This window comes from Ammodytes marinus (assembly GCF_949987685.1).
Source record: "Ammodytes marinus genome assembly, chromosome: 18".
Classification (NCBI taxonomy): Eukaryota; Metazoa; Chordata; class Actinopteri; order Uranoscopiformes; family Ammodytidae; genus Ammodytes; species Ammodytes marinus.
Genome location: NC_137222.1, coordinates 22,395,978 through 22,422,420, shown reverse-complemented (window position 1 = coordinate 22,422,420; position 26,443 = coordinate 22,395,978). Strand labels below are relative to the sequence as shown.

The window sequence follows — 26,443 nt, the reverse complement described above, 5'->3', positions numbered from 1 at the left end:
GCTACATCCAACACTGTGTGCAGACAGTGCATGTCATGGATGATCTTTCAGCAGCTCTATATTTCACAATCTTTTAACTAGTTTAGTGTTGTTTTTTTGTCCACATGTTTGTCAAAAGTGATCAGGACCACCGACTCTTGTGTGCAGGTACCAACTGGTGCTCTGAGAGAGGAGAGAACGGCGGCTGTAGCTACATGTGTCTGCCTGCGCCGCAAATCAACAAACACTCCCCCAAGTACAGCTGTGTGTGTCCAGAGGGACAGGAGCTGGCTGCTGACGGCCTCCGCTGCAGACCCGGTGAGTCCCAGCTACCTTTATGGCACTTCATTAGTTCCTGTTTACACCTGAACTACCAAGCACACATTTGCAATAGGAGATTATTATTATTATTATTATTATTATTATTATTATTATTATTATTACAGAATCCATTTTAAGAAACATAATGAATTCAGTTTAATTCTTTAAATTAAGCTGGCGTTGATGCCAACATAAGAGCTCTGTCCCTCCTCCTTTCCTCTGCTTCTCCGCTGCACCAGAATGTTTCCTCAGTGTGAGTGTGGTCTCCTGTCTGTCTCCATGCCAGTGGACGTCTGTTAGTAATCTGACAGCCTCACTGTAGCCGAGTCAGTGTTGAGATCCAGGTTTTCACTGTCTCTATGGCAGGACTCAACACTGTGCTCTGTCTCCTCTCTCTTCTCTTTGACAGTGTGCCTGTACCATTCCTGACAGCTGGATTGTGTGCGTTCCCAAGCTGCATCGTTCTTTCTGTCTTGTGGTTAATTCTTGCCTGAGCTGCCTTTTTCAATTCTCTGGAGGAGTGATTGTGATGTCACCGGTTGTTGCCATGACAACTGAATGAATGGGGCACGATGCGCATTTGTGATATCTATATGATGATATATAAAAACACCTTGGGAGATAATCTGTTATAACAGCCTGAGAGGTGACTGATCCCATGCCCTTGGAACCTGGCTGTAATGATTGCTCTCTGTAGAAGGCCTGGCTCACAGTCAGCATGTAGTTCATCCCAGAGCTGCTGGAAGGGGTTTTGGTCAAGTTCTTCCACACCAAACTGGAACACACATTTCTTTCTGGACTTGGCTTTTTGAACAGTCAGTGGTATTGTTGTGTTGGAGGGGCCTTCCCCAGACATTTGTTGAAAAGTTAGAAGCACATTTAGTTATAGTTAGATGTTGTAGCATTAAGGGTTTAAACCATGAGCATCAAGCTTTCCTGATTCTTGATGATAATATGTAAATATGTGTGTTGTCCGCATAGTTAAATATACTGTTTGTTTTCACTGGTTTGTTTTTATTCATCCATTTTGTAATATTATTAGCACCCAATTCTAACTTTCTCAGTGTAGGTAGTTGATGACGAGGAAATAATTTGAGTGCTCAGGTCAGATATGTAAAGTACTGGTTAGATCATTGTATTTCCAATGTTAACGTAGTGTAGTCATACTAAAACTTTTTAGAAATGAAACTCAAGCTGCAGCCACTTTGCTGTGAAAGGGTTGCTGGGAAACACGGTTCTCTCTCTCTCTCTCTCTCTCTATCTATCTATCTATCTATCTATCTCTCTCTCTCTGGTCTACTCTGCTTCAGCTGTTTTTTGTCTGGGGCTGCCCAGCTCCTTTCTGCACTCCCACAGATTAGCCTTTTCATACCGATAGGAACCTGACAGCTGAATTCAGTGCACACACTCTCCTAATTGGACTCAAACTGTAGACGGAGACACTGGTGTACACAAAGTACTGGAACATCTCCCTGACAACTCTCTGCACCACTGTACTGAAGCAAAGTCTCCACAGTAAGCCTGCTCAGTTTGCTTTGAGACTTGTCTTCTTTACCATGCTCCAAGTGTGAACTGCGAGTCTGTGAAGTGTGTCCACAGTTTCTTGGCAGTTTCTCCAACTTGTCCTCCTTTGTGATTCCTTTTCTTCTTCAGTAAAACTCCCATGACTTGTGTCTGCCTGTAATGTGTTAGATCTGTGAAATGACTTGTCATTCTGACCAGCCTCGTACAGAGAAGATTTAGTGCTGAAATAATCCTTCTATTTATTCAGATTCTGGACCTTATTTATTTTCCTTATTTGCACCATTACGATAATTTGTAACTTTCATTCAAATGGTAAATGGACTTGTATAGCGCTATATCTCTGTTTATCACAGACCCAACGCGCTTTACATTGTTTTTGTACACATTCATACACCGATAGCAGCAGCTACCACGCAGGGTAGGCTAAGCTAACTATCGGGAGCAATTCGGGGTTCAGTGTCTTTCCCAGGGACACTTCGACATGTGGCGGGGAGACGGGGGATCGAACCTCCGACCCTGCACACCAGAGGCGATCTCCCTACCCACTTCCATTCAAAGAATCTTCACTCACTTTACATATTATTTTTTTTTTCCATAAACAATTTTTATTGAATTTTTTTTTTCAAACAAACATCAAACATTTATAACCCCCACCCACCCCACACCCCAAACAATCCTTGGACATTCTGAAGTGAAATAAAAAAAGTAAAAATAAAAGCCACATTGGTTGCAGCTATCGTCTACGTCAGGGTAAATCTCTGCCAACTTGGCTTTAGAAAAGTGGGTTCTGTGGAATACCTTAAACTGTATGAGCCCAAGGCGAGCACAGGATGATGTTGAGCTCATTCTATCGATTGCCTCGAGCCACCAGTACTTTACACATTATTTAACACTTTTCTACTCTCCAATATTTGATCCAAAAAGTGATTGAAGCCCACGTTGTCATGCCGAAGCTGCATTGGCCAAGTATTGGAGATCGTTATTGTGAAGTAGAGCTGCAGAGTTGATGTATTCTCTACTTGGATTAACCGTTTTCTTAGAGTTATTTAAGATGGTTCACAAGTCAAACAAAACGGTACACGTGTAGTAAAACCTATGTACATATGAAGTGTGTGTGTGTGCAAAAATGAAATAAGAGCACTGGAGAAAGAATTCCAACGCATTCTACGGTTTAGCCTTTGTCTGAAGTGGATGTGGTGATGGTTTCAGAAAGTTGAATTACTACATTTTTTTTTTGGAACCGGCCAATCCTACGATAGGCTGTGATCAGCAGCAGTTAAAATCCTGGAGCTCTGTATCAGGTTGTTTCAGTCTGCCTCGTCTACAGAAATGTAATGTTCTTCCCTCAGTGAATGTTCGTGCAGCCTGTCTCGCCTCCTCACGGGCTGTTAGAGAATGTTCTGCTGCCTCCAGGCTCTTTACAGCTGCTGTGATGACTGAATGTACCACCCAGACTGTGTGTGTGTGTGGTGTTCTCTGCACAATCATGTATTTATTATATAGTGTGTGTGTCTCCAGGGTTTTCTTCTTTGCATGTGAATCCATGCAAACTCTGTGTGTATCAGAGTGAGTGGGTGCTTCTGCACATTTTCTTGCATGTGTGTGCATCTACAACAGTTTCCACGCCTGTCTGTCTCTGGTACCTCTTAACAGTGTAAAGAGTGTGGGAGAGGCTGCAGAGGGATGCCCGTCAGTGGCTGAATGCGCCTCCACCTTCCTCCTACTTGGGCTGTAGCCAAAGGCCTTCGCCGCTCTTTGCTTAAACCTCCAGCTAACATATTTATCCCATTTTCCAGCCGCTGCAGCTGTAACAAACAGGGACTGTAGAGCAGTGTGTGGCTCCAGCTTTGGCCGGCTCTAATCTTGTTAAGTGAAAGAGAGAGAACCAAAGCAAAGCTCTTCACCCCAAACTAGCACTGAGGGATTCATACAACAGCCTTTATAAGGAACAGGGGAGTGTTTACCAGCAGGAGGAATGATATAATCTCAGGCTGAAATGGAGGATGTCTCACTCTGTTGTGACTCCACTTAGTTCCACAGTTTATTTCCTAACATTAATCATCATCACACCTCATTTATATTGAAGGTTTGGGGTTGGTCAGTATTTTTACACAAGCTTCATTTTCAAAATCAAATATAATTTAAGATTGACCATTCAGCGGTCTCAAAGGTACACTGCAATTTGTTTTGTAAACAGCTTTGCTTCTCCCTAAATCGTGGTGAAAAGCCTCCCATCATCACCTCCTCCTGGCTGCCTCCACAGTCTTTGTGATGGTGCCTATCTCAGTGTCCCTGTGGTCCCATAGTGATGGCTTGAACTAATTGATCACGGCGTGCACTTTAGACAGTCTCTCCACTAAGACATTCATGGTGTTGCACTGGGTTGTACACGTGAAGTGACAGAAGTAGGTTGCAGAAAGAAAAGGGGAAATGAAGATAAGTTCATACCCTAGCTACTTTTTACCACACACCTTGACAATCACAATGTATGCAGTGGGCATGATTGACAGTGTAGGTCCTGATAATCTGCTCTGATTTAAAGGAAGGGCTAGAAAATGACTGGTTCAAGCTTGAAGAATTGTTATTTGGAATTTTAAAAAGAGCTTTTGACAATATGCAGATTATGGTTTAAAATCACCACTAGGTCATACTGCTGCTGTTAAATCTTATTTGTTATTTTCCAATTTGTAGCCCATGATGACATCTTCATATTTAGTAAAAGAGGAACTCCAACTGTTAACACAGCTGTGGGAGTATTATAATTATTATATGTAAACTAAAAAAAAATCCTAAACACAAAAGTCTAAAGAGGAAGCTGAGATTAATTGTCAAGTTGAGTTGGTGTTGATGCTACAGGTTTAAAGAATATTTTGTCAATGGACTTATAATTGAATGTCAGTACAACTATTGTCTAACGGCTTTGGAAGCTGCTTTAAACTGTGACTGTGCATGATGATTTGTTAGTCAGTAAACAAACACAATATTATTTTCTAACTCCTACACAGCAGTCCTAACTGCCATCTGCCCACAGATTACTGTGCCATGTAGATGTACAAACCTGTTACATTGCTTCTGAATGGTGTCCCCTCCCTTTCCCTGCATGTGTGTGCATGTGGCTTCAGTGTTAGCAGTCAAATCAATCAAACTAAAGACTAACTAACTAACTAGAGGTGTAACGCTGCTGCTCTTTCTGATCATTGGTGTCATGTCAGCTGCCTTGTGTATTGTGGGGCTTTGCTGCTTTCTTGCTGAACTGCTTCCTGCTTTTATCTTTGGTTTATTTACTAGTTTAGTCTCCTGAGATCTGGTCTATTTTCACAGCCTACTTGCATGTGTCTAGTTTGAATATAGGACATATTGTGTTGCCTGATGTTTTGGTTTAACTCTGTGTTTGTTGAAAGCATGACTCTCAGCTCTCTCTGTGACAGAGCCTTCTACCGAAGGTCCCTCAAAGGATGATGGGAAAGCTCTAATACAGCCACCCTCAGGTAAAGCCATCAGCTGTCTCCTGCTCTGCTAACAGTCTAACTCGCTTTAAAGCATGTTGAGTTTGGGTAAAAAAAATCAAATGGCTGACAATGACCCAGAGCCACACTAACAGTGAACTCAGGAGCTGGTCAACATTTAATCTGTTAATTTAACTAGGAATTCGAGAACATCTGTCTGTTGTGTTTGGCTGCCGTCACAGTTGCTGATTGACTTTGTCTTTTTCCCATGACTCATCCTGTTAATTTACTGCCAAAATGAAATGACTTTTCACTTGAACCTTCCTTGTTGATGTCTGGCTCTATCAATAATGATGGCTTCTGTCCTTCTCCTTGGTATTTGTTATTGGGTTACAGCGCACATCTAGATATGAGCAGGCCTCCTGTTTTGAGATAACCCAATGAAGTCAGAGTATATTTAATTAGTAGCACATGGTCAAGTAGTCTGAGGGTATTGCATTTGCCTTCTGAACTGTGCAGTTTGTTTCTCCTTTATTTAGGACTGCAAATAAAATGTTTGAGCCAGTGGAGTTAGAGTTGCTAGTTGTATGAACCATCTGAACCTAATGGATGCAGGTTGCTTTAAAAATGGCATTCCTATCTGACATGTACACACACTCTGCACTGTAACCACCAGCTGTCTATCAAGACACTCCTGTGTGTGTGTGTGTGTGTGTGTGTGGGGCGGGATAAGAGTAAGTCAATGTTTTTACAAGTCTGGACTTGTACAAAAGTAAAACGAGGCCTAATTAGAAGTAACAGAAGATGGAAAAGGATCAATTGGTTCCTAAAACAAATAGTGTTGGATCCATCGTCTGGCTGGAAGATATCTTCAAAATATGCTGTAAACCAGTGCCAGGTTCAAGTTTGGAATTGTTCCAATAAAAAGCTTTAAGAAGTTTGAACAAGAGGTTTTGTGTTGTATAATGTTCATGCTACATTTGTGGCAGCGACTATTTGAATCATATGACTGGCGTGACGTCACCCCACAAACAGTTTTATGACCTGCTCTAGAGGAGATTTTAAATATATCGTTCAACCTTTTAAGACCTGCGTCTGTTATATCTTGCTTTACTGCTGTGCTATGTTGATTGTCAATAACAGATTATGAGGCAAAATGAAATGTCCCCCTATTTGTCCCCCCGTGCACAAATGTGTTTCATTACTTGCCTTCATGTTTCTCACTGGATCTGAATCAGAATGCATGTTGACTGTATTTCACAATTAGTATAGACTTGTGATCGTATCGCTTATCTCTTGTATTTGGTTTAGTTTGGTCTTAACCTATGGAATGTGCTTTGTATGTGTCTAGGATAAGATTTCTGGCTCTATATATATCACATATGGATTTGGCCACATATTTCAGTCCTGTAACCATTTCAGACGCACTACATGAAAATGTGATCAGTACACTTGTGCTACAAAGAAGGGTTTGCTCGCTATCGTAATCCTGTGAACAATGCAGTTGGAGATTGGGTTTCCCATAGAAACAGGGAGTCTAATCAACCACACAGACCAGGTTTAGAGTTATGTTTAATTCATCAGCACATGGTGGGTAGCATTGCATGTGAGCTTCTCCTGTTGTTACTGTGCTATCAGCTGGTGAGAAGGATAATCTGGCTATGAAACCACAGGTCTGCATTAAGCTTTAACACAGCCCAGGAGCAGCCCCTAGTGGCAGGAACAACCAGTGTCCCAAGTCAACACAACTATTCAAAATCACAGAATGTTTCATTCACCATTGTATTTAAATTCAAAAACTTTCTAAATCTTCAATGTAAGTGGCATAAGTTGTTTATTTATTCTTTTATACAACCTGTCTGTAATAAACTAACAACTTTTCACTTTTCTATTAAAAAACTAATAAAAATATCTTGGAAAAAAACAAAAAAAAAAAAACATTTCTAAATCCAGAGCTGAAACTAGTTCCTTAACAAGTACACTTAGTGTTTGAGTAACAGTTGATAAAACTAGTTCTGCATTTTTTTTGCATTGCAAGTTGTCCAATCAAGTCTGTATACCATCATGACGGGGGAGGAGATGCTTTTTTTTAAATTGTTGACCTTTTTCATTTAGTAGTTTTACAAGTCGTGTAAAATAAGTATTTACAGTGTATTTAACCATGCTGATGACTACATGAATGTAAAGATTGGTGGCGTACTAGTACAGTTTGTATTTAAGTTTAGTTGGAGTTTGACCAGTGCACTGCTGTCTGTGTCTGAGAGGCATGTTGATGACATCATCATTAGGCAGCAGGGCACACTGACTGACTGGCAGGAAGAAACCCTTTGTCCTGAAGTCTCTGCTTTCAGCCGAGCTGTTTGCCAGTCATGTCACTCACTGGTCTCTGACACCAAACCGCTCCACTGACACACTCAGACTGGATACTGTTGGCCCAGGGAAAGAAATTCAACTATTCTTTAAGTTTAAAACTTTTTACTTTTTCAGAAATTGGAGCTAACTGTCAAATTCACAGTTTCTATATTCTGGCAGAACATGGAGATGTGTTCACATTTACAGCTGCTGACATTTGACCTCAATTTAAGCTGTTCGTGATCATATCATAATTTTTCAACTAAATGTGCCAATAAGTTTTATTTTGAGTGAGATCATTTACATAACAGAACAGAGATTCGGTACAAGTACACGTTTTTATCATCTTTGAGCATACATGTTTTTCATTCATTTAATTGTTAAATTTCAGACATGCTAGTTTTCTTCACTGTTAAGGGACCCTATTATATTAGTCAGCTTTTGAAATGTCATGGTTTCCTATTCTGCCGATATGCAATGTGATCTGTCAGAGTCCTGTTGAAGCCATCAGTTCATATCTCTTTTACTTAAATATCTGTTGAATCCAAACAGGGCATTAAAACATCAGCTGGATGTGTTTCAAGGGAGATGATCATTTACCTCAGGTTGTAAAGTTCAATCACAAACCAGTCAGCTTTTTGGCCTTCCACACTCTCCTTAGGCCTCCATGCTGCTCATTGCATTTATTTATATATTTGTCTTCTTCCTTTTCATGATTCAATGTGCATTTAGTGTGAACAAGATGTCCTGAAGGTGACATAAGGTGTTTGGTTAAATGGCTGACCTGTGCTTTGTTTTGTCTTCCAGAGGCCAATGTGAGCACATCCATCCAGGTGGACTCCACAGCCAGAGGATCTGTCGCTGCCTGGGCCATACTGCCCGTCTGTGAGTGGACACTCACTCACTCACTCACTCACTCACTCACTCACTCACTCACTCACTCACTCACTCACTCACTCACTCACTCACTCACTCACTCACTCACTCACTCACTCACTCACTCACTCACTCACTCACTCACTCACTCACTCACTCACTCACTCACTCACTCACTCACTCACTCACTCACTCACTCACACTTAATATAAACACCCATGAGTCTGATGGATGGATAACTACAAATTCACAAATCCTAACTGTCTTGAATTAATTAAACTAAGTAGGGCACTTCTGTTCTTAAGTCCATTAGCAGTCAAACAGTCATTTGTGGCCTTAGCTATTATAGGGTTGAGTCAGAAACCTGGTTTAAAAAAAAATGCATATCACTGGATGCATGTTAAAAATCCTGGTTTTCCGTTTGTCCCTGTGCTCAGTGCTGATAGCCATGGCTGGGGCGGGCGGCTACCTGATGTGGAGAAACTGGCAGCTGAGGAACCAGAAGAGCATGAACTTTGACAACCCCGTCTACCTAAAGACCACAGAAGAAGACCTCAACATCGACATCACGCGGCACGGCGCTAATGTGGGACACACTTACCCTGCAGTGAGTAGACAAATACACATCCACTGAGCATCATGGGTTAGACACAGGTCAGGTCACTTTGTCTAAATCAGTAAATATCTCCTATCCTCTATCTACACATCCTCAGATATTCACCCATTTTGACAAATGTTTTTGACACGCATTTTCCATCACTGACTCCACCTTTAAAAGGCTGGATGTACTGATCCCAATGTGACCTGAAATCCACCAAATGCTGTATGCAGCAACTTCAGAGTCTTTTACCTGAAATAATAACAAGCTCTGTTTTAATAAATGTTGCTCAAATTCAAAAGTAATCTGCTGCTGTAGAGTTGTTGAGCAGCCCTCCATTTTAAACCTCCTGACTTAGAGGATGGAGAGCCAGCCTGGTGACGACCTCTGGTCTCTCCTTGACCTAGAGTAATCCTTAGTTCACTGCTGGCCATCCACACAGCACATCTTTCTGTACACAGATTAAACAGATTAAGCTAAAGCCGGCCAGAGCCACAAGATGGACACAAACCTCTGCCTCCAGCCTCACAGCTGCACCACACATCTTTGTTTGTTCAGACGAGGAAAAGAGCAAAGGACATTCAGCGTGTTGATTAGTAAACAGAGTTGATGGAAGCTGTGTGTTCTCTTTGGACAGAGCCTAGGGGTGGATGATAACGCTTAACAAAAAAGCGACTGAGTTTCTAGAAAAGTGCTATATAAATACATTATAATATTAACAAAGTTAGCACAGTATTTTTCAAGTATTACTTTTTTGATAGCCTTTAGCATTAGCAGCCTGGCCTATCTCTTTAGGTAATAAATACATGTACTATGTTGAATATGAAAGGTAAATGTTATGTATCATTTTCACACAGACATGGCAGAGTTTCACACCATGATCTAGGCTGAACAGGCTAAACAACAAACTTCAGATGCAGGAGCTTGTTAATGAGACTTTTGTTTATGTCAATGGGACTTATAAAAAAGAAATGCGATGATTGTCCTATCATATCGTCCCATCTCTTACTATTCTGAGCATAAGGTGTGGCAGCAGTAAATGAGGCCACCTAGTTTTGGGACGTGGAGAATTTACTGAATCCCTCAAAACTAAACGTGATTGATTCCTCTCTAGCTTAGCGACATAGCCTGCTCCTCCTTGTGCGCGCTAAAACCCTAGACCGTACGGCTTAAAACCAAAACGTATGGTTGTTTATGAAGTCATGATGGTATTTCAAAATCCATATCATGGCATAACGTGACACCAGTATACCCTTACCCCTATCAGAGCCAGACTAGCAGTTTCCCCCTGCTAACAGTTTGAACTCCTGGACAGAACAAAAACCATTCCAACATGTGATGAAGCCTCCTCTTTCCCTCTCCTCCCCCTCCCTCTCTCTCTGTCTCCAGATTTCCATAGTGAGCACAGATGACGATTTATCATGATCGTCTTGTTTTACGGCAACTCGGCCGTTGCGTGGCGCCTCCTCGTTTCCATGCCGACGGTTGTCCGTAGCAGCAGCAGCAGCAGCAGCAGCCCTTACAGTACGACCACATGCCTTCTCAAGTGCATTATGTCACTATCTGTGGAGAGGATGACCGGAGGAGATGTTATTTATAATGTGAATACTACAATGAATTATGTGTCATAACTCTTTTCCCTCAGTGCATTCAAAGTGTTGAGGATTCTTCTTCTTACTGTTTTGGTCCTCATCATTTTTGGGCCTCAGATAGCTTCCTGTCTCGCTTCCTGGTTTCCCATGCCGTCTTTTCACTAGAGATGCCGCTAACTTCCACAATGTAACCCCCTCTCCCGGGGGACTTCCCAACTGGAAAACTGAGGACAAACGAGTGGACTCTGCTGGACAGGATTTAGAACTGGATCTGAGCTATCCCACGTGTTACAGAGACTGCTTTTCTTTGACAGTATTCAGCAGGGGGAGGATCGAGGCTCTATTTAAAGAGTAAGGCATCCACGGGTGATCTTGATTTGTTGTCAATATTTATATACGATCACGTTTTGGGCAGTAATATCCAAGATGTAAGTTTTTTTTTTTTTGGTCACGTTTCCTTTCCAACGGTACTTCCTGAAACCCATTCTTACAAGCTGTTTTTTCAGTCAGTGTTATTATTCTATTATTATTATGAAAGCATTTGTAAACATTGTATATATATTAACCCATCATCCCTCAGAGACATGACGGTCAATCAGGACTCTCTTCAATGCACTTTGATCAAATGTTCCTCGTGTAAATAAGATTGTATAAATTTGGACATGAAATGACTTTTTGCTATGGTTGGGCATCGTACCAGGTTAGAGTTCAGATGTATTTAACAAGAAAGAAAAAGCTAAAAAAAACTTTAACAAAAATAATGCAAATGAATTTGGTAACTATTTTGTATGTTTGTGCTGTTGCTGTGAACTTTTCTAGCCTTGTACAGTGAGAGGGAACACTATTAAAACTTAAAAAGGTCTGTATCTGTGAAGAAACCCATTTGCAAATCACTAAGAATTAAAACCTAATCCACAAGGTTGTTCAAAACATTGCCTTCTGTCTTTTCTATCAGGTGTGTGTGTGTGTGTGTGTAATGTTAACACTATATTACATAGTAATTCCATGATTTGGGCCCCTTAATTCCAATGAAGGAAACACTTAATTCTACAGGATCCAGTGCTAACTTCAACATGGCCAAGTCCCTTTGTTGAGGAAGAAGTAGTCCGATCCTTTACTTATGTTAAAGTACTACTACAACAAGAGGGGAAAAAAAACTCCATTGCAACTGCTTTTATTTGACATACAACATATTTTATAACATTCTTGGTCATTATTACTGATGTGTTTTACTGTTTGAGTTTGTGAACCTTTAAAAGTATTCCACTTTTAATCTTATATAATTTATAAAATGACATACAAGGGAACTACTCAAGTAAAGTACAAGTAGCTCAATTTAGCTACTTGCCACCACTGAATCCCAAATCTCTGCAGCCTTGTAATGACTAACATTTTAGGTGCATTGAAAGGTTATCAAAAAGTGATTTATTGAGAATGAGTGTGACATCAGGGAAAAAAATGTTTACAAATCGCCCTGATCCTGGAAGAGGAGGTAGATCTAGATCTAGAAAGACACACAACACACTCAACTGAAACCACTCTCTCTTTCAAGCATCCAGCACTCTGTTTAATCCCTGCAGCAGCCCCACTGCTTTTGATTGGTCACGGCTGGATAGCTTCAGAGAGACAAACAGGAGGCAGTTGTGTTTGTCAAGTTAAGGAAGTGGGTGGAGACAGAACGGGGGGGTGGCTAAGTCGTTTTTATTTGGAACGCGTCCGGCTCCATCCGCTCATCATCCCCGTTTAAATGCAGTAGGGATTAATCTCCACCCATGTGATGTGAGTTATCACGTCAAACACAGCCTTGGATTAGGCAGAGATAAAAAAATATATCAGATGTGGAAGTCTAAATTGCATATAAAGAAAGGCATCATGGGCTCAGGCTATACTAGGCTACATTGAACACCAGCAATAAAAAGAAAAAGATTCACGTTTATTTTTTATTTTACATTGACAATTTAGAGTGTACTTCAGGAGAACACTTGGCAAAATTGGTGAATATTTCCTCACAATCTGCTACTTGTAGTCCTACGTACTGTGTGTGTGTGTGTGTGTGCACTGAAGAAAATAGTGATTATACACAGCCTGGGCTCTGTAAACTGATATGTTAACAAAGGAGCCCACCGTTACTACCAACATGCCTGTGTACAGCGCATTGGCTCATAGCCCTACTTTGCCCAAGTGCACCCTCGGTCATTTAGCTGGGCTTTGGACTCTTGCTCTCATTTCTTGTATTTTGACTCATGTCTGCCATGAAATATAGCAAAACAAACTTGGATGTATTAGTTTGACATTAATATCAAGCGTTCCGTCCTGCCCCTGAGAGCCAGATTTGTAAAGTTATGACATGTCTGAATAAGTGGGAGGAGTAAGAGAGAGAGAGAGAGAGAGATCAAGAGATGGATGAAAGAGGATAAAGGTATTTAAAACTTTAAGCACCCAGATCATCTCAGTCAGCTGCTGTAGACGACGAGTCACTTTCTCCTTCATAACTGTGTGTGTGTACGTGTGTGTATGCTACATGCCTGTTCACCTCATTCCTTTCTGAATTAGTGTGAAAAATTCCCATCCTTGCATGCCATCTTTCCCCATTCATACATCTTGTTTATGTATGTAGGTGTGTGTGTTCACATTTCAAGAGGCAGCTTTAGTGTGTGTGTGTGTGATGGTGTCAGAGTTGGCAGGATGTGTCTCCATGCAGGTTTAGTTGACTTGTAGGGGTTAAAGGGACCCGCATTGAGCCATGACCATGTTGACCCGCATCAGAGCCCGCAGCAGGAGTTTATTCCCCAACTACAAGCCTGGCAGCTGGACTGAGGCCCTCAAAGAACCTGTGGACTATGTGGACCTCAGCAACGTGTGTGTCAAACCATGGAGCTCCATGCAGGTCAGACCCTTAGTACTTCTTTTTGTGTTTTTCATCATATGTTCTAGTCTTCTTTTTACTCTATCTTTTTCAAAATCTGAAAGTAAATATCACACTGTGGAGTTTAAATTGGTTTAATGCGAGACACTGCAGTCAAACACATTCCCTGCATTCCAATACCCATACTTCCCTACTATTTAGTATGCCAGAAAAAGATTTAGGATGTCCCAATACATGCACGTCAATTTGTAGTATGCTGAAAATACATAAATGCACCGCTAACTCAATAACATTTTGGAGTATTCGTCTTTTATTCTTGACATTTCTCTGAAAAAACCTTCCTTATCTGATTTTTTTTCTCTCTCCTGTGGCCCTAAAACTCTTCTGTACTTTAGTATGTAGTGTAGTAAAGAGAAAAGGTATGTTATTTGGAACACAGCTACTGTTTTTTCAAGCACTGGTCAATTTTTGGGATTTTTCTCTATTTTGCTTCCATAACTTAATATCTTCCTTCATACTATTATAAATATAAAAGGGCCAACATGTACATGTAGGTGTTTATTTGACTTTATTATAACCATCTGCAACTTCTAAAGCACATCAACTAAACGTCCCATAATCATTCTTAGCACTATTGTGACGGTATAACAAAGGATTGGTTCAAATGTTAATTGTCTGATTTATGATACATTTTCCTACAAGCAGAAAATGAGTTTCTAACTACATTTTATGTAGTAATTTATGAAATAAAATGAAAAAATGCTGTATCCAAAATCTGTCTGTAAAAACCTAGGACACAAATATGTTGTAAAAATGTAATTAAGGTTTTAACTCTGGATTTATCTAGAATTTTGTTTTTTAAAGATATGTGAATGTACACATAATTAGTTATATACACTCAACAAAAATATAAACGCAACACTTTTGTTTTTGCTCCCATTTTTCATGAGATGGACTTAAAGATCTAAAATTCATTCCAGATACACAATATTACCATTTCTCTCAAACATTGTTCACAAATCTGTCTAAATGTGTGATAGTGAGCACTTCTGCTTTGCTGAGATAATCCATCCCACCTCACAGGTGTGCCACATCAAGATGCTGATCTGACATCATGATTAGTGCACAGGTGTGCCTTAGACTGTCCACAATAAAAGGCCACCCTGAAATGTGCAGTTTTGTCTCACAGCAAAATGCCACAGATGCCACAAGCATTGAGGGAGCGTGCAATTGGCATGCTGACAGCAGGAATGTCAACCAGATCTGTTGCTCGTGCATTGAATGTTCATTTCTCCACCATAAGCCGTCTCCAAAGGCGTTTCAGAGAATATGGCAGTACATCCAACCGGCCTCACAACCGCAGACCACGTGTAACCACACCAGCCCAGGACCTCCACATCCAGCAGGTTCACCTCCAAGATCGTCTGAGACCAGCCACTGAGACAGCTGCTGAAACAATTGGTTTGCATAACCAAACAATTTCTGCACAAACTGTCAGAAACCGTCTCAGGGAAGCTCAACTGCATGCTCGTCGTCCTCATCGGGGTCTTGACCTGACTCCAGCTCGTCGCCGTAACAGACTTGAGTGGGCAAATGCTCACATTCGATGGCGTCTGGCACGTTTGAGAGGTGTTCTCTTCACGGATGAATCTCGGTTTACATTGTTCAGGGCAGATGGCAGACAGCGTGTGTGGCGTTGTGTGGGTGAGCGCTTTGCTGATGTCAATGTTGTGGATCGAGTGGCCCATGGTGGTGGTGGGGTTATGGTATGGGCAGGCATCTGTTATGGACGAAGAACACAGGTGCATTTTATTGATGGCATTTTGAATGCACAGAGATACCGTGATGAGATCCATTGTTGTGCCATACATCCATGAACATCACCTCACGTTTCAGCAAGATAATGCACGGCCCCATATTGCAAGGATCTGTACACAATTCTTGGAAGCTGAAAATGTCCCAGTTCTTGCATGGCCAGCATACTCACCGGACATGTCACCCATTGAGCATGTTTGGGATGTGCTTGACCGACGTATACAACAGCGTGCACCACTTCCCACTAATATCCAGCAACTTCGCACAGCCATTGAAGAGGAGTGGACCAACATTCCACAGGCCACAATTGACAATCTGATAAACTCTATGCGAAGAAGATGTGTTGCACTGCATGAGGCAAATGGTGGTCACACCAGATACTGACTGGTTCTGAGTCCCCAGACTCCCAATAAAGCAAAAAAATGCACATTTCAGAGTGGCCTTTTATTGTGGACAGTCTAAGGCACACCTGTGCACTAATCATGATGTCAGATCAGCATCTTGATGTGGCACACCTGTGAGGTGGGATGGATTATCTCAGCAAAGCAGAAGTGCTCACTATCACACATTTAGACAGATTTATGAACAATGTTTGAGAGAAATGGTAATATTGTGTATCTGGAATGAATTTTAGATCTTTAAGTCCATCTCATGAAAAATGGGAGCAAAAACAAAAGTGTTGCGTTTATATTTTTGTTGAGTGTATATTTCTCATAATGTTATTTTTTCTCAGTTGTATTCTGCTTATTTGACTATTTCTTCATATTGTGTCATTCATCTTGTAAACAAGCATTCATTCCGCATTGGACTTGACTTATATACAGTGGCACTTTTTAGCCGATTTTCTCAGCCCCAAAGTGCTTTACATTTCTTACCACATTCACCCATTCACACACACACACTAATACACACATTAATCCATCTGATGTACTGTATGTGTGCAGGATCTGGGCCGAGACATCTATGACCTGTATGCAGAGTATGAACATGATGGAGAGGAGGATGGCTGCTCAGCGTCTGAGGCTCGCCTGCTGCTCTCTAAACACAAACACTTCATTCTCAACATCAACGTGGGAGGAACGGTAACTTTACTCCTCTCTGCTACCTCAATGTTCTGTTTGAAAACCACACTGATCTCACACTTCTATTGCAATGAAACACAATCAGTCAATTGTGGGGCCAAAGTCAAACGCAGGTATGCCCCCCCATGCATCCCCCCCCATGCATGCTGGCATGTTTTTTCCCACTTTCGTTACCATTTTAAAAGCCTTGTATTACATTGCCCTCCAGGTGTACTCCCTGCCCTACAGTTTAGCTGCCAGGTATCCAAAGACAAGGATCGGACGTCTGGCCACGTACACAGACCACAGCAAGAAGCTGGACCTGTGTGACGACTACATCGTGCAGGGAAACGAGTTCTTCTTCGACCGGGACCCCAAAATCTTCCACAACGTCTTCAACTTCTACAGGTAAAAACAAGAAACATTCTAAAATAAACACAGTCAGATACCCTTCTTATTATTTGAGCCATTGAAAACCCCCTGTCTCCTGTGTCCCCTCTGTCAGGACTGGAGTGTTGTGCATTAAAGACGAGCTGTGTCCCCGGAACTTCCTGGAGGAAATCAACTACTGGGGCGTCAGGATCAAATACAGTCAACGCTGCTGCCGCATCTCCTTTGAAGAGAGGCAGGATGAACTGAGCGAGAACCTCAAGATACAGAAGGAGCTCATAGCAGAGGTAGGACAGTGGGGCCTCTCTATACATTCAGTGTAATGTTTCCCCCACCTCCATACAGAGGACGTACATGAACATGTACAGTATCTCACAAAAGTGAGTACACCCCTCACATTTCTTCAAATATTTCATTATATCTTTTCATGGGACAACGCTGAAGAAATGACACTTTGATACAATGTAAAGTAGTCAGTGTATAGCTTGTATAACAGTGTTAATTTACTGTTCCCTCAAAATAACTCGACACACAGCCATTAATGTCTTGTGTTGTTAATGTCCACCATTATTTTCCAGCACTGCCTTAACCCTCTTGGCCATGGAGTTCACCAGAGCTTCACAGGTTGCCACTGGAATCCTCTTCCACTCATTCATGACGACTTCACAGAGCTGGTGGATATTAGAGACCTCACGCTCCTCCAACTTCCGTTTGAGGATGCCCCAAAGATGCTCAATAGGGTTTAAGACTGGAGACATGCTTGGCCAGTCCATCACCTTTACCCTCAGCTTTTTAGCAAGCCAGTGGTCGTTAAGAGGTGTGTTTGGGGTCGTTATCATGTTGCAATACTGCCTTGCAGCCCGGTTTACGAAGGAAGGGGATCATGTGTGATCAGTGTGGCGTATAGTCTGAGCACTGACAGGCTGACCCCCCACCCCTTCAAGACCTGCAGCAATGCTGGCAGTATTCATAGGTCTATTTTCCAAAGGTAACCTCTGGATATGACCCTGAGCAAGTGCACTCAACCTTTGTAAACTGGGCCGCAGGGCAGTATTGCAACATGATAACAACCCAAACACACCTCCAAGATGACCACTGCCTTGCTACAGAAGCTGAGGGTAAAGGTGATGGACTGGCCAAGCATGTCTCCAGACCCAAACCCTATTGAGCATCTTTGGGGCATCCTCAAACAGAAGTTGGAGGAGCGCAAGATCTCTAATATCCACCAGCTCTGTGATGTCGTCATGAATGAGTGGAAGAAGATTCCTGTGGCAACCTGTGAAGCTCTGGTGAACTCCATGCCCAAGAGGGTTAAGGCAGTGCTGGAAAATAATGGTGGCCAGACAAAATATTTACACTTTGGGAGCAATTTGGACATTTTCACTTAGGGGTGTACTCACTTTTGTTGCCAGCAGTTTAGACATTAATGGCTGTGTGTCGAGTTATTTTGAGGGAACAGTAAATTAACACTGTTATACAAGCTTTACACTGACGACTTAACATTGTATCAAAGTGTAGTTTCTTTTAGTGTCCCATTTAGGACAGATACAACCCCAATTCCGAAAAAGTTTGGACGTTATGTAAAATGTGAATAAAACAGAATGTGATCGTTTACCAATCCTTTTTGACGTGTATTTAATATAAAACCGTACAAACACATCATATATGTAAATGTGTTGCCTGCAACACGTTTCAAAAAAGTTGGGACGGGCATGTATACCGCTGTGTTACACCAGCCTTTCTTTTAACAACGCTGAGTAAGCGTTTGGGAACTGAGGACATTAATTGTTGATATTTTGAAAGCAAAATGATTTCCCATTCTTGCTTGAAATACAACTTCAGATGCCCAACATTCCGGGGTCTCCATTGTGATATTTTGTGCTTCATAAAGCACCACATTTTTTTTAATGGTAGACAGGTATGGACTGCAGACAGGCCAGTCTAGTACCCGCACTCTGTTCCTACGAAGCCAAGCTGTATCAAGATGTGCAGAATGCTGCTCTGTATTGTCTTCATTAAATAAGAAGGGACGTCCCTGAAATAGACGTTGTCTGGATGGCAGCATGTTGCTCCAAAACCTGTATGTACTTTTCAGCATTAATGGTGCCTTCATAGATGTGCAAGTTACCCATGCCATGGGCACTAACCCACCCCCATACCATCACAGACACTGGCTTTTCAACTTTGTATTGGTAACAATCTGGATGGACCTTTACCTCTGGAGCCCTGAGGACACAACGTCCATGATTTACAAAAACTATTTGAAATGTAGACTCATCAGACCACAGCACACTGTTGCACTTTGCGTGAGTCCATCTCAGATGAGCCCAGGCCCAGAGAAGTCTGCTGCTTGTGTGGATGTGGTTGATAAATGGCTTTCACTTTGCATGGTAAAGTCTTATCTTGCATTGTGGGTGTACTAGCGACAAACTGTGTTTACCGATAATGGTTTTCTGAAGTGTTCCATGGCCCATGGAATGATAACCTTTATAAAATCATGTCATTTTGTAATGCAGTGCCACCTGAGGTCATGGGCATTACATTTTAATTGTGGACCTTGCCCCTTATGTGCAGAGATGTCTCTGGATTCTCTAAATATTTTAATTATATTATGGATTGTAGAAGGCGAAATCCTTCAATTCTTTGCAGGAATGTTGTTTTTAAACTGTTGGACTGTTTTCGTCTGCAGTTCTTCACAAAGTGGTGAGCCTCACCCCAATATTGCTTGTGAAGACTAGATCTTTACGGGATGCCCCTTCATATCCATCCATGATAATATCACCTGTTACCAGTTAACATGTTTATGTGAGTAACGTTCCAAACAGGTTTTTTTTTTAACATTCTACAGCTTTCCCAATCAAATATATTGCCTTTGTATTGTTTCCAACTTGATTGTATGTGAAAAAGGATTAACAAATGATCATATTCTGTTTTTAAATACAGTACATTTTACATAATGTCACAACGTTTTCAAAATCGTGGTTGTAGATAGATAGGCACTGTAATTGACACCTATTACAATTCTAAATCAATCAAATCTGCAGCTCACACTGGGGGGTAGTTATAAATGGGCCGAATAGTCTGGTATGAACTATGGTATGAATAAGTATTTTGTGTTGCAAAATAAAACATCCAGTGTCCCCCACCTTGGTTCAGCAATGTAATTATTGAGTCATGTTTACCTGTGGTGGTTTAGTCAGTAATCTGCTGTCTGACCTACATTATAAAGCAGCGCTCCACTCTGGCGTCTCAACAGATGGACATTAAGCTTAGGCTACTATCGGGATGCAGTTTGTTTGACCAATCTCCTCCTCTTGTGTTGTCTTGATATTTACTACAGTATTTGGTTCTTCAATTCACTAGTGTTTTCAGTGTGTGATCTTGACGTCTTGCTTTGCACTTGTCTCATTTAAATGGAGATGCTTGACACACCTTTTACTCTGATTTAATACCTATACAGACTTAATATATTATTTCACACTAAAGGAATGTTCTGTTTTGTTCCTGTGTTGTCCAAATTTGGTCATATTTATTATGCCTCTGCAACCGCGATAGCTGTAGGCCGGAAAGCATTATGAGTCTGGATTGTCCATCCGTACCATTCTTGTGAACGCAATATCTCATGAACGGGTGATTTTCTTCAAATCTGGCACTAACTCACACTTTGAGTTATGTATGTACTGTTTGGATGTTTGGGGGTCAAAGGTTGAGGACACTGACCCTAAAATCCTTTGAGCCGATACTTAAAGAATGCATTGAGGAATGTAACTTCCACTTGGACACAAGGGTGAACTGAATAGATTTCAAAGGTCAGAGGTCACTGCGACGTTACCTACGACCTCTGTACTTTCACCTTTCGGCCATTAGACGCTTAGCAGAGGCATACAACCACCAGGCGCTAGTTCTAGTTATGCACTGTATTAGTTCACAGTTCACACTAAAAGAGTTTTCGGTTTTGTTTGCGTTTTTAAAGGAAAATAATGTTATCAAAATCAAATCAGTTTTATTTGTGTAGCCCAATATCACAAATAGACATTTGCCTTAGTGGGCTGATCAATGTAACATGAAACAAACTCCATTCCATTTTCACAATTGGCCATATTTGGTCATATTTATTGCTAATAAAAAAATAGTATTTTGTAAATTGTTTGCAGTGAGTGACTCTCTGTGTGTCCCTGTGGCTCCAGGTGGAGATGGAGGAGAACGAGGCCATGTTCCACTACATGGTGTTTGGGACCATTAGAAGACAGATGTGGAACCTGATGGAGAAACCTTTCTCCTCGGTCCCTGCTAAGCTGATGGGAGTGGCCTCCTCCATGTTTGTCCTGGTCTCTCTGGTCGCCATGACACTCAACACTGTGGAGGAGATGCAGTATAAGGTGTGTGTGTGTGTGTGTGTGTGTGTGTGTGTGTGTGTGTGTGTGTGTGTGTGTGTGTGTGTGTGTGTGTGTGTGTGTGTGTGTGTGTGTGTGTGTGTGTGTGTGTGTGTGTGTGTGTGCGCGCGTGTGTGTGTGTGTAGTCCATGCCTTCCTCAGGTCAAGGTGGTGGTGTAATTGAATATGTATGTAATGTATATATCGATGAGCTGGAATGACATGTCACGCTCCATCTGTGAGCCATTCAATTCACAGATGGTGTGTGATTAAACAGTACTGCTGTGAATGTCACATTAACATTGCCTTAAAGGGACAGCACAGCATACACCCTTCCACAAGAAGAATTCTTAGAATAAAAGGCAAGTTCCATAGAGGGATATGCTATCAATCAAACTCAAATGTGCAAAAACATACAGAGAAGAGATGAAGGAATAATAAGGAAGGAGTTATACAAGAACAGTTGAGCACACTTTACAGATCAGACCTTGAATGTTAAACAGGCCACATCATTCTAGAAATCAATTCAATCCCAGTCCCCAACATCCACCACAGAGTAGTGTCACCAGGCACCACAATGGAGTACTGCATGGAAACAGGGAGCCATTTGTGGTCAATACATTATCATGCTTGCACTTATAAATACACTGAACAAAAATATAAAAATGCAACACTTTTGCTTTTGCTCTCATTTTTCATGAGCTGAAAATAAATATCTAAGACTTTTTCTATGCACACAAAAAGCATATTCCTCTCAAATTCTGTTGTTCACAAATGAGTTTAAATCCATCTGTGTTGGTGAGCACTTCTCCTTTGCCGAGATCATCCATCCACTTGACAGGTGTGGCATATCAAGATGCTGATGCTGATAAGCCTGCATTATTATTGCACAGGTGTGCCTTAGGCTGGACAAAATAATAGGGCCACTCTAAAATGTGCAGTTTCATCTTGAAAACAGACATGTATTAGGCACTGAACTGCAACATACACGCTGTCTGCCATCTGCCCAATACAGTGACACCCAGCATTAATCCACGCAGAGATGTGGAGGTCCTGCGTTGCTGTGGTTAAAGGGCTCTGCTGTTATGAGGCTGGTTGGATTCTCAGAAAGGACTTTGGAGACGGCTAATGTAGAGAGATGAACATTCATTCCACAGGGAACCGCTCTGGTAGACATTCCTGCAGCCAGCATGGCAATAGCACGCTTCCTCAGAACCTGTGACATCTCTGGTATTGTGCTGTGTGCTAATAAAAGTGCACATTTTAGAGTGGCCCTATTATTGTGTCTAGCCTAAGGTACACCTGTGCCATAATCATGCTGCCTTATAAGCATTTGCATATGCCACACCTGGCAGGTGGATGGAGTTTGAAATGTTCTCACTATTTTGCAGCTGTTGGAAGTCAGCAATCCAACAGAGGAAATTAAAATGACCAAACATGCATGAACAAGGTCAATTTACTGGCTTGTCTTTTTTTTTTATATCCTGGACATTTGTGCATGCTCCTGAACGCAGCACTATTTCAATAACAGCCCATCACCCTCACCACGCTACACTTATTTACTATGCTGTCCTTCCAGACAGCGTCGGGCGAGCCCAGTGGAAGGTTCTATGGAGAACACGTGGAGACGTTCTGCATCACATTCTTCACTCTGGAGTATCTGCTGCGGCTGCTCTCCACTCCAGACCTCCGGTGTTTTGCCCGCAGCATGCTGAACACTGTGGACCTGGTGGCCATCCTGCCCCACTACCTGCAGATGCTGCTGGAGTGTGTGGAGGAGGACGACTCACACCTGCACCAGGGGGACATCAATGCTATGGCCGGGGTGGGGAAGGTAAGAGGAGGAGGGGGACATCAATGCTATGGCCGGGGTGGGGAAGGTAAGAAGAGGAGGGGGACATCAATGCTATGGCCGGGGTGGGGAAGGTAAGAGGAGGAGGGGGACATCAATGCTATGGCCGGGGTGGGGAAGGTAAGAGGAGGAGAAGGGGCTGATGGTGAGGTTAGGAAGATAACCAAAAACTTAATAAATAGGGGTGGTAGGATGGCCTAGAGGAAAGGGGTCCGACTAGTAACCACAAGGTCGCTGGTTGGATCCCCGGCACCGGACAGCAGGGTGTTAGATGTAAAACTAGTAGTGGCTTGTATTACGTCTACAGTGCCAACCATCTCTACCATTGTGTCCTTGAGCAAGACACTTAACCCCAAACTGCTCCAGGGGCGCTGTACTATGGTTGACCCTGCGCCCCTGAAGTGTGGTAACTTGAGAGGGGATATGCGGAAAGACAAATATCAATGTGCCTTGGGTAAATTGACTAATAAAGATAACTTAAGTTAAACAGTAGGATCTGTATGTATTGGTTCTCCTGCTGTGCTGTTGTCTCTGTGTAGGTGGGCCAGGTTCTGAGGATCATGCGTCTGATGAGGATCTTCAGGATCCTGAAGCTGGCTCGTCACTCTACAGGCCTCCGAGCGTTCGGCTTCACACTGAGACAGTGCTACCAGCAGGTCTGACCACTACACAACTATGGGAATCACTTGACTTGTACTTGAATAGTTTATCCAAGTATCCAAATCTGGGAAAAATGTGTAGGAGTAGCAGAGACGCAATGTTCATGTACATTTTTAAGTAAATAGTTTGTGGTGTGTTACCCTCTTGAATACCTTCCCACAAATTGAATTACCTGATAATTTAATTAAAATCCACAGCTTTCATGAAGACATTAGAGTTAGCAGCTTGTATAAACCGCAGATTTCGATTGTAAAAGTGATTTATTACATTTTTGGGCATTTATTAAAATGTTGAAAGATGAAGATGTGACATTCCCACAAACTTCATAAATCCCTGCAAGCGAAATAAATATTATGTTCGCAGTTAAGTGCGGATTAGGTTCCTGGTAGGCAGCTGTTATTACCTTTGTGGGAATATGATTACGTTTCCAGGAAAACAGTATCATATTAAAAATAGCAGATTTTGATTTAGTTTTTCAGTAAAGGTTCATGGGAAGTTATTACGTCTGTGGGTCATGGTGCTTTGCGTCAGATTGAACATAAGAAAGACACAGGAAACGCTCAATAAACTGTGTGTGTGTGTGTGTGTGTGTGTGTGTGTGTGTGTGTGTGTGTGTGTGTGTGTGTGTGTGTGTGTGTGTGTGTGTGTGTGTGTGTGTGTGTGTGTGTGTGTGTGTGTGTGTGTGTGTGTGTGTGTGTGTGTGTGTGTGTGTGCGCGCAGGTGGGCTGTCTGCTACTCTTCATCGCCATGGGGATCTTCATGTTCTCAGCCATGGTTTACACTGTGGAGCATGACGTTCACAACACCAACTTCACCTCCATGCCCAACGCATGGTGGTGGGCAGCTGTGAGTCCACACACACACAAACAATACACTTTGTTCAGACATGTTGGCTTAAATAGTTGCACAAAGTTTATGTAGATATATGTGTAAATGTTTTAAATATCAACGGATGCCTGTGTGAAAATCAGGGCTTACGTCAATAAGAAAGCCAATGAAAAACATCAAATCTTTTAGTAAAGTATTTATTATAAGTTTATAATTCCAGGGCTTGGAGCAACATAAGTGACATATTTGGTGAAAATGACTTTTATATATAATTGTAAAGGTCTTGATTAGTACTATCAAATGTTAAAGGAGTAACGTCACTACATTTTACTTTTTAAATTAAAGGCTGAAAACATAAAGGTGTAAGTGAAAACCATCAATTGAGCTTGGCGCACTAAAGGCGTAAGTGTAATTCAAGTGCATTATTAAATAGGATAAAAGAGCTGACAATATGGAGGCATTGCAGAAAAGAACAACATTTATAGGACAGAACAAGTGTTATCGAATGCTTGGAGAATCTGAGATACCCACAAACGATTAAGAAAATATGGTAAGACTGTATTTTAGTCATTCTTTTTTTGAAGCCTAATCTCTACAAACACGGAGATTGCTTTCATATGCCGTTTTTTTTATTAAATAATTACAATCAATTAAAAGCTGGTTTTGAGCTCTCCTGTAAAATTCTGAAAAAATGTCACCGTATTCTATGAAAGGGTAGCGCTGACATGGAGTCATACCGGACAGTGTAATATCAAGTCCAGAAATCATTTACTATTCAGGCGTTTTTTTTAAGGATCTTGAGAAACACTTAAGCTATTTCTTTGTTGGATTTAACATACTGACAATTCAGTGCCTGTCAGTTTCCAATTAATCTCAACAATGTGGCTTGGTACACAACTTGTTCCTTGAGAATACATACAATGGTGCAAAAAAAAACCAAAACAGAAACCACAGGTAGATATGAAGCAGGGTTTTGCACCAAGCCCTGGAATGATTCAGTTCTCCTCTCTCATCCACCAGGTGAGTATCTCCACAGTGGGCTATGGGGACATGATCCCAGAGACCAACCTGGGCCGGGTCTTTGCCTTCATCTGCATCTCCTTCGGGGTGATCCTGAACGGCATGCCCATCTCCATCCTCTACAACAAGTTCTCTGACTACTACACCACGCTCAAGTCCCACGAGTACGCTGCCGTCACCAAGGCCCGCGGCAAGGTCAGCTTCGCCAAGAGGGCGGCCAAGAGGTTCGCAGAGTGCTGTGAGGACGCCGTTCAAAAGAGGACACAGCCCGGCCTGGAGGGAGACAGGTTCTAAAATGTCTTAAGATCTTGTCCGGAGAGACATTAAGGGATGTGTTGACGAGAGCAAAGTGAGGATTTATGGAGTAACACAGAGGAAATTAACTTGTGACTTTGTGTAAAGACCCTTTGGATGGATTTAGACTGCACACTTCTGAGGCTGCATTCCAATCCCAATACGTCCCTGCTATTCAGTATGGGAGAAAAAAAGATTTAGAATGTCCCCAATACATATGGACAGATAAAAAATACCAGGATGCCCTACTATAACCGGTTGTGGTTTTTACTGTGGAAACAGGCATGCTTTTTGGGTGTTTCTGACCCACAATCCACTGCAGCGGAAGTTATTTCACATCAACGGAGCCTCCGAATAGGGGAAAAAAACCAGCAATGCGACTTATATAAGCAATATACAAGTTTACGGCGCAATGTTATGATGAAATAAATAAGTTAAAGTATGCCCTTATTGTATGCATACTGCATGCTAACTACATGCTTTTCTATGATATGATGTAGTGTGTAGAAAAGTAAAAAGAAAAATCTGGCGATTTGGAACTCAGGAAGAGTTCAAACTTTGCCTCTGGTTCATCCCTGTTCAGCTGATCCCAGCAT

General features: G+C 41.8%; 2 protein-coding genes across 3 annotated transcripts in view; both read left to right on the top strand.

Annotated features, from left to right (window-relative positions):
• vldlr (very low density lipoprotein receptor) overlaps positions 1-11,587 on the top strand; it is a 53,629-nt gene extending 42,042 nt beyond the window's left edge. The window contains exons 16-20 of one of the 2 annotated variants that reach the window (XM_080046492.1): positions 148-297; positions 5,253-5,312; positions 8,430-8,507; positions 8,936-9,105; positions 10,486-11,587. In XM_080046492.1, coding sequence (XP_079902618.1) covers positions 148-297; positions 5,253-5,312; positions 8,430-8,507; positions 8,936-9,105; positions 10,486-10,521 — 494 coding nt within the window. In that variant the 3' untranslated portion in view covers positions 10,522-11,587. The remainder of the gene's footprint in view (positions 1-147; positions 298-5,252; positions 5,313-8,429; positions 8,508-8,935; positions 9,106-10,485) is intronic. The other variant, XM_080046493.1, reaches the window with a different exon arrangement.
• A 1,850-nt stretch (positions 11,588-13,437) lies between these two features.
• On the top strand, positions 13,438-25,847 carry kcnv2a (potassium channel, subfamily V, member 2a; the record flags this gene model as incomplete). Its single annotated transcript, XM_080047013.1, has 9 exons — positions 13,438-13,575; positions 16,314-16,451; positions 16,660-16,838; positions 16,936-17,107; positions 21,008-21,199; positions 22,773-23,027; positions 23,585-23,701; positions 24,426-24,551; positions 25,554-25,847. The coding sequence occupies 9 exons, from the start codon at positions 13,438-13,440 to the stop codon at positions 25,845-25,847; spliced, it is 1,611 nt and encodes a 536-aa protein (XP_079903139.1).
• Positions 25,848-26,443: the final 596 nt, after the last annotated feature.